Source organism: Rhinolophus sinicus, chromosome 1 (genome assembly GCF_057876585.1).
Source record: "Rhinolophus sinicus isolate RSI-liver-muscle chromosome 1, RSI-T2T, whole genome shotgun sequence".
NCBI lineage: Eukaryota > Metazoa > Chordata > Mammalia > Chiroptera > Rhinolophidae > Rhinolophus > Rhinolophus sinicus.
This window is the reverse complement of record NC_142501.1, coordinates 40,887,660-40,900,622: the sequence shown is the minus strand read 5'-3', so window position 1 is coordinate 40,900,622 and position 12,963 is coordinate 40,887,660. Positions and strand designations below refer to the sequence as shown.

Here is a 12,963-nt window from a genome sequence, read left to right as displayed (position 1 = left end):
TCTCCTGTGTCAGAAGAAGCTGCATGGGAATCATTCAGAGATAACAAGGCCGCCCAGCTCCATGGTGTGCACTGTCTCTATAATGGCTGCTGCAAAACAAATGCTGACCACTGTTTTCACTTTTTGCCTTAAAAAAATAAATAAATAAATAAAAAACAAGAGAGAAAGAGAGAGAAAATACTCTTCAGATTTCTTTCAGTTAGGAAAATCAGGTACTAATGTAGGTTTTTCATAAAAGCGAAGCAGCGTAAGGCGAAGTTCCAAACAGCAGAGGTTCCCTCTGTAAGTTAAACAACATGCCTGCCTTTGAGTTCAATTTAGCTATGAGACCTCCTACTACATGTTTCTATCACTTACTTAGCCAAGGTGATAAAATACTCCATAAGCTAGTTTACTTTTTTATTCATGCAGTATAAAAAGATAGAGGCCCTTCTTGATTCTGAAGTAAAGTCATCTGAAAACAAACAGATTTCTTTGGAAGTACTGTTTCCTGTAAAAGGAAGATCTTTTCAAATTGAATATTAGTTTTAAACATTCAAGTTGTTTCTTAAATTATCACCATTCATAGGAAAAGCAGTAAAACAATGATAATGCCACTTGGAATTTATATTGGTCTTTACTGTGAAAAGCTCAAGTGCGGTATGGTCAGGTCCTAGATGGTTTCTCAGGTGTGTTCTGTTCCCATTAGTAGATGGAGAAACTAAATTTACAAAGGCATATGTCATACTAAAGGACCCAGAGAAAACACAAAGTTCTGTCAGTAATCAGCACTGTGACATAATAAGCACCATAATTCCAAGTATGGGGCTGGTAAGTGTGGCTGTCCGCACTATAATTAGCCTTTGGTGAGCAGGGTGCATTATATTAGTTCATTCACTTAAAAGCATTAATTGAGTCCACACTACATGCCAGGTATTGCTCTAGGTACTAGAAAGGAAAGTTCCTAATCTCACGGAGCTTACACTCTGGTGTGTGTTGGAGGGGAGAGGGAGAATAAACAAATCAAAATAAAATATCAAGTAGAGATAAGAGTTATGGGGGACAAAGAAGCAAAGAAAGAGGGCTACAGAATGCTAAGCATGTACGCAGTTCTTATTTTCTATGCCATGGTTCAAGGAAAGTCTCCAAAAGAGGTGGCATTTGAAGAGGGATCTGAGGGAAGCTAGGGTTCACTGAGAGCTGTTGAAGTATAATTTTCAAAAAGTTAAAATGTGACTCATATAAATGTAAACTCAACATATGCCAAAGATTTCTTCTACTCATTTATTAATAAATAAATCATTTATGTTAAGACTAAATGAATCAAATGAATATATATATATATGTATATTTATATATTTTAATAATGGATTGTTACACTAAGAAAGAGTGCTAGGTTAGAGACAAAACTGGTAAATGTCCTATAGGGCAATAAACTACTCTTTAAAGTTATCTTTTCAAACAAGCAGAAATTATTTGTATCTCTTCTGGGGAAAAATTTAACTAACATGTACTATCAATACTTCTGAGACTTCTAATCAATAGTAAACCATGACTCAAATAAAATATATTCTCCTAAATAATCCTTGGGTACGTCTGTTAAACAATGGCCCCATAAGACACTGAAAGAACACACTGCTTAGCCTTCTCCTTACTTTCATGTTTTGCAGATTTTTAACAGAGCCATGCCGATATTTGGGGGAAGGGCATTTCAGGCAGAGAGACTGTGATTAAATCATAAACCATTTCCCTCCACTCACCATTCCAATAGCCAAGGAATGCCCTCCCCAACAGGCTCACACATTCACCTGGACCTTACGAAGTTTGTTACCAGTAAATAGCTGGAGGTAAACTGGAAAAGATGGAGAAGCCAGGTTTACACTGGAAGGAGAATGAAAACTGAGGCTGAGAAATGATTTGATTTACATTTTTAAAAACACTACTTTACTTGCTGAAGTAAAAACTCATTAAGGAGAAGAGGAAGAGTAAAAGCTAGAAGACTATTGAGGAGACTATTAAAATAATCTAGTCAAATAAACGAATACATAGTTAGTCAGATGAAAAAGTGCTATGGAGGGAAAAAAAGTATAATATGGGAAGGTTGGTAGGGGATGTCAGTGTTGTCTGGAAAGTTGTATCTCAAGGTGATATCTGCATGGACACTTGAACGATATAAAAAAGAAAACATATAAGAGGGTAAAGGGGGTCAAATATATGGTGATGGAAGGACAACTGACTCTGGGGGGTGAACATACAATGTGATATACAGATGATGTATTACAGAATTATACACCTAAAACCTATGTAATTTTACTAACCATTGTTACCCAAACAAATTTTAGTTAAAAAAATAAAAGTGCAGAAAATTAAGGAGTGTTCCAGATATAGGGTCAAAACAAAATGATTGAGGAGAAAGAGAGGGAAAGGCAAAGACAGGGAGAAGGGATGAAAGAATACAGGGCCTTGCAAACCCTTTTAAGAACTTACTTGACTTTTAGTTTGGGTGAGATGAGAAGTCACTGAAGGTTTCGGAGCAAAGAAATGACAATCATTAAATACTAAACAGATCAAGGTGGCTGCAATGTGGAGAATGGTCTGTCTGTAAGTAGGCAATGGCAGGAGTGTAAAAATTTGTTAGAAGATATTTTAGTATTCCAAGGCAGAAATAAGGAAAGGTTGTTAGCAGTGACTTAATGATAAACAGTCGAAACCTGGATATTTTGAAGATAGAATCAACAGGTTTTCCTGGAGCAACAGACAGGGAGTAAATACAAAAAGGAAGAAATGTGGGTTTCAGCCTTAGCAATAGAAAAGATAGAGGTGCCATTGATTGAGATGGAGATGCCGATAGAAAAATATAAATTTATTGAGGAAATTTAAGGAGAAGAAAAGGAAACACTGACTATAAACAACTTATGAAAAAAGTTAAATATCTAAATTTGGAGTTTATAGGATTCTGAACTCTTTTCAAATGTAATCACAAATAAGAAAAATTAGAATGCCCAATTTCCAAATTTTCTCCATCAGAAACAGAATATTTTCTTTCACCAGACTGGTCTAGGACAACCAACCCTCACGGCTTCTCACAGATTCATACTTTTCAATATGGCATTTGTCATTCATTTCATCCATGTTGGTCAATATTTTGAATATTTAAGTACTTGATCCCGCATTCATAAAGTATTTACTGAGCACTTCTTGAAATTATATTACATGTTATATTAAATTTTAAATACACTGGGTTTACCTGAAGTTCTTTATATCTATCTTGAAAAGAAATGGCCTCTCGTTCTTTTTCTTTAAGGAAATCTTTTTCCAAGATACTGTGCTTTTCCATCAACGATTCCACATCCTGAAAAAAAATCCAAGCACAAATTATATAATATTTAATGGCATAAAATAAATATAGTTTTTTTTCAATGAACATACCAAAAAAATATTTGGTAAGGAAAGAACCCAGAGGCAATATGGTTTAAAGTTCTGCAATCAATAAAATCTATCTCTACATATACTTCTTATAAATTTGTTAAGGTCTTTTGATAGATCTATTTGTAGGAAAAATAAATGAGAACACAAATAACTTACTAAAATAGCTGTATATCTAAGTATTCTTTTCAAATATCCCATGATGCCTGACTTCCTGTCAGGATAAGACAGTGTTATAAATCTTCTAAACTGTATAAGAAATACACAGTACCAGCTTTCAAAGAAAATAAAAGTAAACCAAAAGGAAAGCATTAGAGGGAAAATAAAAATCTAGTAAAAGATGTCCACATCTTTAAAAGTATACATTTAAGACTAGAGATTTCCTACCAAAGACTTTTAAGTGATAAACTCATATGACTGATATAAACCTATGGGCAAGGCAGGAGAGAACCTTCTTCCACTGACGAGTTTTTAATCAGAAATTGTGATTATTTCATATTTCCAGAATGTGTCACTCAAAAATTTATATTTTTAGGAAAATGTAAATATACCTTTTTAATTCTCTGTTTTTCTTCTTCAGAAACTTTGAGTTTCATCTCCAGACTTGAAATTTTCTGCTGAAGCTGTATGTTTGATACATTGGCTCCAGGATTCTCAGACTCATCCACATGAGCAATTGTTCCATTACTTTTCTCATCAGTTAAACCCAATGGAAAAAGTGAGATATCCAGATCAGTGTGTGTTGATTGCTGAATCTAAACCACATTAAAAAAAATATATACAAGAGGGGAAAGTTTACACTGTACAAATAATGAAAACATCCAAAGGGCACCAGAAACCACATTTGGAAATTAAGTTGTAGCAAGAGTTCCGAAATTATTTCACCCTTTAAGAAAAATCAACAGAAGACCTCAAACTGTTACAACAACCTATCTTTGCAGTAATACACAAAATTCCTCTAAACTTTTGCGTTTAAAACATTTATTATTTTGCTAGCAAACCACTAAAAACTTAAAACTTTGTCTTATGCTTGAAAGTATATAATTAAGTACAGACGCATCTGCTATTCACCAATTCTTGAATTTACATACACAAACAGAATTTGCTTATATTTTAAACTCAAAATTTGAAATTTATCAGTAATCTCCAATTGATCATCACTCTCTAGTAAAGATAACAGGTGACTCAAGATTGTATATAACACTTTGAAAATCTGGACTAACTCCAGCATCTAGCACAACGCCTGTATCAATAAATAATTGAATGAATAAACCCTATCACTGTGACCTTTTTGGTTTGTACTCTAAAATTGAAAAGAACACTCTGATACCCAAAAACATAGAATAAGCTTCCCTGAAAAGAGAAATAATTATTATTTTTTTGTAATTACTTTACCTTTGGAAGTTCAAGGTTTGAAATGCAAAACTAAGTCAATTTTAATAAATGAGATACTCAAACCCTGTTTTGGTAAGTAAGGCTACTTAAATACCTTGCAATGGTGCCACAGCACAAATATATTATTCAGGTATTTTTAATTCTATATATTAGCTTCAAAGTTAAAATAGCTACAGAAATATTTCTTTCAGAAAGTTAAAAAAAATAAATCAGAAGCATTAAGTCAGTATGCAATTTTTTAAGCATGCAAATTTCCTATAAAAATATACTTGTCTTTACCTGTGTTTTAGGAATACTTTGATTGACAATGCTGTTGTCTGCATTCGTAATCTCTGGTGACGAAATGATGGGCTCAGAAGAGAGGCAGCCACCTGAAGGAGAAGAGTAGTCATGGTCCAGTACAATCGCAGAAGAAGCTGAAGAAAGATGGACTCCAGACACTAAAGGAAAACAAACACACAAACAAATTACTAAAGAGAAAATAAACAGGTTGAAGGGAGAAAAGAGAGTAGAGGGCGGGAAAGGGAATAGGGTAAGGGAAGTCAAAGCAAAAAGACTGAAAATGAGGATTCTATGACTATTATTCCTCAAGGACCGTTACCTGAAATCGAAAACTAGTGTTTCTAAATTTAACATGACATTTCCACGTGAGACCCAGGCAAACAAAACAACTGAATAATGTCTTAGTGTTTACATACTAACACATTACCATAGAAGTGCATTTGCAACTCAGACAAAGTATTCAAACATATTATCTATCTATTGAGTTAGTTAAGAAAAAACACTAGCATGCCTACCAGTGCCAGGCAGGGGCACTAGGCATGAAGAAGTCAGCACTAAGCAATCAAGCATTCATGTCCTCGGTGACCTTGTGACCTAGCAGGCAAGTCAAATCAATGATTTATTACAGTAAAGTGAGCTAAGGGGAAGAACAACTACTTTAGAATAACTAATCCAACTGTCTCTGTTAACTTCTTTTCCAAAAACAGTTTTTCCATGTTTGCTGAATTGTTTCTATAAAAACAAAATATTGAAATATAATTCTGTAATTAGTGTCACAACACAACATTATTAGATTGTGATTAGGGTTCAAATATAAAGGTGATGAAAGGAAAGCCAATTGCCAAGCATGAAATAAGACAAAAATATTGATGAGGGCAAAATAAACAGATTATATTACTTTATTTCCAAATGATCTTTCAAAAAATGCAAATACATTTATTTGTATTATGTGTTTTAAAGTTTAAGAGTAAATCAGTTTTAGCATTAATCCATTTATACGTTTTGACTTTCTAAATTATAGAGACCTTTATTCCACATTGGCATCAGTGGAACGTCAGCGAAGTTCTACATAAATTCTGGAAGGCAGCTCAAAATGGAAATTGTATTTTTGCCTGAATAAAGACATTTATATGGTCATTAGGTATTAATAAACTAAAGAATATATCAATTTCTAATTGGTAGTATATGGGATCATTTAATTATTTTATATAAATTTTTATTTCAGAGCAGTATTGTGTTTTTAAAATACTATGTGCCATACTGGATAAGGTATTCTGGCTTCTCCCGTAAGCATTTCTTTTTCAAAAATTACTTTTTTCTAGTATTCACTATTCCACATGGTAAGAAACTTCTCTAAAATGTCAAAATATTCTAACTTGTAATTCTAAATTACAATTTATAGCAAAAATATTAGTAATTAATTTTAAAGGTATGAAAATTGGTACTATCGTATAGTAAGTTATTATTATTAAGAGCATAGGCTCTGGAACCACATTGCCATACCAGGCATAGATCAACTGTCAAGTATACTTAACTTCCCTCAATTTCCTCATCTGTAAAATTGGCATCATGTTGGCGATGAGGTTTAAATTGATTAAAATATGTAAAGCTTTTAGCACTGTGCTAACGTTACTTTCATTATTATTTCAAAGATTAAAATCTGTTGGACAAGTATGTTTTTTTCCTGATCATAAAAGGTATGTATGATGATGAACCTGAGTTCAAGAAACTCTTAAAAATGTAATTCTGATCTAACACAAAAACATTTTAACATCTTTTTATGTCTTCATATTTATAGCCAAAATCTAAGACAAGATGTCATGCTGACCCAAGTTAAATTCTCAATCTGTAAAATTAAACGTTCAAGTATATCATACTAGGGAAAGAAGGGGGGGGGGGAGTGGGTAGCATAAAGGAAGGGAGAGAGAAAGTAAGAAGGTAAAGATAAGAGATAGATGAAGGGAAGGGAAAGGAAGAGGTTGAGGGAGGGAAGTAGGTAGAGGGCAAGGAAGTCACCCTCAACCTCACACTTTCTACTAGCTTCTACCGCCTATCACACTTTCCCTTCATACCCAAATGCCTTATGTCCAAATGATTCCTGTCTCAATTTTCTTCTCACCCATCCTCATCACCTCACCAGACCTATCCATTAAGATATTAATTTTCCTTTCAGCTACTATTAAATCAAATAAACACTTCTTGTTTTATCTTTCTTTAGTTCTCCACAGTACGTAATACTAATGACCCTCCCTTTATCTTGACATTCTTCCCTTGGCACCTGTGAACCACTATATCTAAGACTACCTCCTAATATTTTGACTACTTTTTCTTTTTTTTTCCTTTTCAGGCTCTTTCTCCATTCAATCTTAAGATTCATTGTTTTCTACATGATCTGATCTTTTCAAAAGTCACATTATTCTTACTATTATCAAAACATATTTATCACCAATAAGCTAATGACACCTAAATTCACATGTCTAGCACTAACCACTGTGCAGACTTCCAGATGCATATTCTCACCTAACTAGCAGATAATTCCATTTAACTACCTAGCAGATACATCAAACTTACCCATTATCTTATATAACCCTGCTTTGCTTTATGTTTTCCATTTTAGTTAATAGTATCTCAAAGAACTATTTGCCCACACCAGAAATTATAACATTAAGTGCCACCTTCATTCCAGTCACACTGTGCTACTAACAGTTCCCTGATTATACCATATTGTTCAATACCTCTGTGACCTCACAACACTACTGCTTAAGTAAAAATCATAGCGATGGAGTCAGAAATGGATTCAAATTTCAACAATAACAGCTTACTTGTTACGCAGCCGTGGGCAACTTACACAGACCCCTCTAAACCACAGCTCTCCTCTTCTGAAAATGGGGAAATAAAATGTAGCTCTAAATGATGTTTTACACAGAATCAAGGAAATGATAAGAAATATTTAGGGCAATGGTTTCCCCTTGGGGGAAGTGCAGGGAAAGGACAGAAGAAGAGTACCAGAATTGGTAATGTTCTATATCTTAAGTGGTAGATTCATGACTGTAATTTTTTAATAAATAAAAAAATAATTACACATGCTTAAAAATATAATGCTGAAGGCTTCTTGTTTCAATGCCCTTCCTGGTTGTAGTACTCAACTCCCATGAGCTACATTATCCCAAGGATCAAAACTCACGTTGGATAAATAAGAAAAGAAAAACCCTAATCCAAACTAAAGATTAATAGGGACCAATAAGTTTATTCAAAGAAATGATGCTTTTGTGAAAAAATGTCAAGAATTCTCAATGGACAAACAAACACAAGATTTGGAGTTGCAAGCCTTTTTGAATGCCTGCTAATCACATCAATATTTATTCCAGACATAAGGATAATTGAACCTAAAATGACTATAATTTAAATGTGCTTTCAAATTATAAGACATTAGCGGGATTTTAAGAAATTTAACTTGACAATGTAAATGTTCACTGAATATGAGTATATCATAACCCAAATCTCATTTTTAAAATAAAATGAGAGAACAAATGAGTAGTGCTATGGAAGAAAAGGGAATGTGTAAATACAGAGGGTGCCAAAAAAATGTATACATATTTTAAGAAAAGAAAAAACTGTATTAAAATTGTAACAATATACACTGATAACAAAAGATGTATACAAGTCACGTGTATACATTTTTTGTGTGTTTTTTTTTTTTGGTGTGTTTTTTTCAGTTAACCTGTTAGATTTATACTATGGTAAAATAAATACATCTTCATTGAATTTTAGCTGACTATTCAATCACTAGGCCTAAAAAACTCCACACTGGTAAATATTGTCCATATCTGTAGATCCAAAATATTAATACTTTGGATGACATACATGTTTTATACATGTTTGCTTAACAAATGGGAATTTTTAAGCCTAATAATAAAAAAAATCACAAATTGCAATATGTAAAATTTAATTATTTTCTCATCTAGCCAAGAAGATACAAATTTCAGTTTCAAATTGCTACAGTATTTGTGGGTCTATCAAAAGTTGATAGATGTCAGCCTTCCTGCCCAAAATCTTTAAATTCAGACCAAGTTACCCAAGAACACCAAGCTCAACCAAACTTTTTATAAGAAGTAGAAATTTACAAAATTTGTATATTTTCATATTTTGTTTGTTTGCTTGATTTTAAGTCTTAAGAGAACAAAAACAATACGCTTCATTTCAAATGTAAAATTCTTGCTTTCCTAAGACAAGGTCAGCATACACTCCTTTACAGCTATAAAGCTAATCAAAAGTGCAATTAATGGCAGTTCTTCATCTTTAACTTTGTACTGTTAATTAGCAAATTCATTGGATATATGGTTTTTCATTAATGGACTTCTTCTAAAACACAAGAAAAGCCCACTATGTCAGAAAACAACACAAGCAAAGGAATCCAAGTTTCCAAATAGTATGTGATTTTTTTTTTCCCCAGTAGCTCTACTTGTGGTCAAAGCTGTTTTGTTTCCATAAGCATAATTCTTGTAAATCTAAATAAGAACAGGTATAAATACCCATGCATTTTTAACTATATCCAAAGAAATCTGCTTATCTCTGTTAATAGTTAAATAATTCAAGAGAACACTAATAAAATAATAATGGGTTTACAACTTTTCGCTTAGAAAATATTTTTAGTCTCTAATTTTCTTTCAGTCTTATCCAATGTAGGCTCTCCCTTTTCACCATTCTTTCATCTCACAGGTACATTAGAGGCTGATGATTACCTTTCACAAATTGTCATCTCACTCAAATTCTATGATATATTGATTTATTTTCCGGTCTAAGTAGGAGTTCATTTTTTCCTGTTTGATGCTCATTGTTGAGAGTTCTCAAAATCGCTTATGTAGTAAAATCACTCATGTATGGCAAATAAAGAATATACAAGAATGAAGATCCACATGTCTAAATATGAAGATTTGTTAGTAAATATAAAACAAGTAGACACATTGTTTTAATTGGCACTAAACAGGGTAAAAGTCAATGTTTAGAAAAATATTAACTCTATTCAAGGAGGGCTCCCTACAGGAAAGGCCCCTTGATTTATAATTTAATGGATAATGTAATTTAATGGATTTCAAGATACATACAGAATATTTAGAGTTTTAAGGAGAAACACGTAATAGCTTAGAAAAGAATAATAGGCAGGAACACAAGAAACAGGAATGCTCACTTTCTTAATAAAAGAGGGATTACATAATTAATGAAATTTCTACCATGTTAGTTATCTATAATTATTCTCCAGAGTACTGTATAAATAAAACCTCCACTTCTGCTTGAGGAATAATAGTGTGTTTGTAAGAACTGTGTAGGCAACACCATATACCATAAATTGTAATGAGCAATTTTTAGAATTATGCAAATGACTAAAGAAACTATGTTTTAATTTCTAAATGACACATGCAAAGGTAGAGTCCTCATAATCTATTGCTAGCATGGTCAACACAAAATATATTACTATAACTTTTGGAATAGAAAAATAAAAAAGTAAACTATTTATATCAACACTGCTTCTTCATTATCATAGCAGGAAGAAAACCTCACAGCATCCAAAAAATAAATAAAAAGAAAAAGAAAAAGAAATAAAATCCAGAGAGTACTGTCTAAAGAGTCCAGTAAGTTTGAAAATATGGAAAAAAAATTTCAAATAATAAATATATTTAAGCCACACTACTATCGTAAATCTGAGATTTTTTTTTCCTTTAACTCTTGCTCACAGGATGTGACCAAACATAGGCAAATTCTAAGCAACTTTCCAAGAGGTAGAAAAAAAGAAACTTAAGATGAATATATGGTGAGGCCATTTTTGTCTCTTGAATCTATGGAAAATGGATCCTTAAGAGTTTCTTTTAAATACCCAAATCAAAGGCAACAAAAACAAAAATGAACAAGTGGAACTTCATCAAACTAAAAAATTTCTGCACAGCAAAGGAAACCATCAACAAAATGAAAGGCAACCTATTTAGTGTTCAGTGGGAGAAAAGATTTACAAATCATATATCAGATAGGAAGTTAATACCTACAATATATAAAGAACTCATACAAAACAATAGCAAAAAAAAAAGAACAAAATCAACTGAAAAACCAGGTAGAGAATCTGAATAGACATTTTCCCAAAAAAGACACAGATGACCAGCAGGTACATGAAAAGATGCCCATCACCATGAATTATCAGGGAAATGCAAAACAAAACCACAAGGAGATACCACCTCACACCTGATAGAGTGGTTATTATAAAAAAGACAAGAAACAAAACGTGTTGGTGAGGATACAGAGAAAAAGAAACCCTTTTAACTGTCGGTGGAAATGTAAATTGGTGCAGCCAGTATAGAAAATAGTGTGGAGGTGCCTCAAAATTTTTTAAATAGAACTACCATATCATCTATCAATTCTACTTCTGGGTATCTATACAAAAACAAAAACACAAGCTCATATATGAACCCCCATGATCCCTACAGCATTATTGGCAATTACCTAGTTATACATTAGGGGATGAGTGGATAAAGAAAATGCGGTACCCTGTTTCCCCAAAAATAAGACCTAGACGGACAATCAGCTGTAATGCGTCTTTTGGAGCAAAATTTAATATAAGACCGGGTCTTATATAATGTAATATAAGACCCGGTCTTATATTATAGTAAAATAAGACCGGGTATTACATTATATTATATTAATTATATTATTATATTGCATTATATTATATATTATATAAGACCCAGTCTTATTTTACTATAATTTTTGCTCCAAAAGATGCATTAGAGCTGATTGTCCAGCTAGGTCTTATTTTCGGGGAAACATGGTGTGTGTGTGTGTGTGTGTGTACACATGTGTACACACACACACACACACACTGGTACCTTGGTTATTGAACATCTCCGTTGACGAACATTTTGGTTTACAAACACCATAAATTTTATGGATATATGGTATCATTAGGTAGTAAAATTCATGCTAAACTTCCAGTTTTCGGGATTGATTTTAAAGGTCTGGAATGGATTAATCCATTTTGCAGTACTTTCTATGGGGAAACCGTGCCTCAGTTTTCGAACGTTTCAGAACCTGAACGATCTTCCGGGACGGATTACGCTCGAAAACCGAGGTACACTGTGTATGTGTATATATACATATATATACATATATATATATATATATATATATATATATATATATATATATATATACACACACAAGGGAATATTATTCAGCCATAAAAAAGAAAATCTTGCCATTTATAACAACATGGATGAGTCTTGAGGGCATGATACTAAGTGAAATAAGTTAGACAGAGAAAGACAAATACCATATGATCTTGTATGTGAAATAAAAACAAACAAACAAGTAGCTCACAGATAACAGAACAGACTGGTGATTGCCAGAGGTAAAGGGTAAGGTGTGAATGAAATGGGTGAATGGGTTCAAAAGGTACAAATGTCCAGTTATAAAATCAGTAAGTCATGGGGATATAATACTGATATATCATGTATTACATGGGGATATAAAACTTTCAAACTCACATTTGAAAGTTGCTAAGAGAGTAAATCTTTAAAGTTGTCACCACAAGAAAAAAACGAAAACAATTGTAACTACGTATGGTGATTATTTTGCAATCTTTACAAATATCATAAAATCATGTTGCACACCTAAAACTAAAATAATGTACATGTGCATTATACCTCTGTTTAAAAGGAAAAAGTTTCTTTTAAAACACATTACAACATGATGCGATACCTGAGGGGAAAAAGTGGTTGTGCTCTCTTTGGCACTCCTTTATCTACTCATTTATTCAAAATACAGTTGTAGAGTGAGGGACTATATTCAAGACGCTATGCTATGAAATGCAATGAAAGATACTACAACATCCTTTAT

General features: G+C 32.7%; 1 protein-coding gene across 14 annotated transcripts in view; it reads right to left on the bottom strand.

Moving 5' to 3' along the window:
* Positions 1–12,963, bottom strand: part of CCDC91 (coiled-coil domain containing 91) — a 438,752-nt gene that overhangs the window by 198,436 nt on the left and 227,353 nt on the right. For 9 of the 14 annotated variants that reach the window (XM_088798604.1, XM_088798607.1, XM_088798614.1 and 6 more), the window contains 3 exons: positions 5,080–5,240; positions 3,957–4,092; positions 3,227–3,331 (listed from right to left, as the gene is read on the bottom strand). In XM_088798604.1, the coding sequence (XP_088654730.1) occupies positions 3,227–3,331; positions 3,957–4,092; positions 5,080–5,240 (402 nt within the window). Of the gene's footprint in view, positions 1–3,226; positions 3,332–3,956; positions 4,161–5,079; positions 5,241–12,963 lie in introns of all 14 variants that reach the window. The other 5 variants (XM_074325866.2, XM_019737205.3, XM_074325865.2 and 2 more) reach the window with 1 other exon arrangement.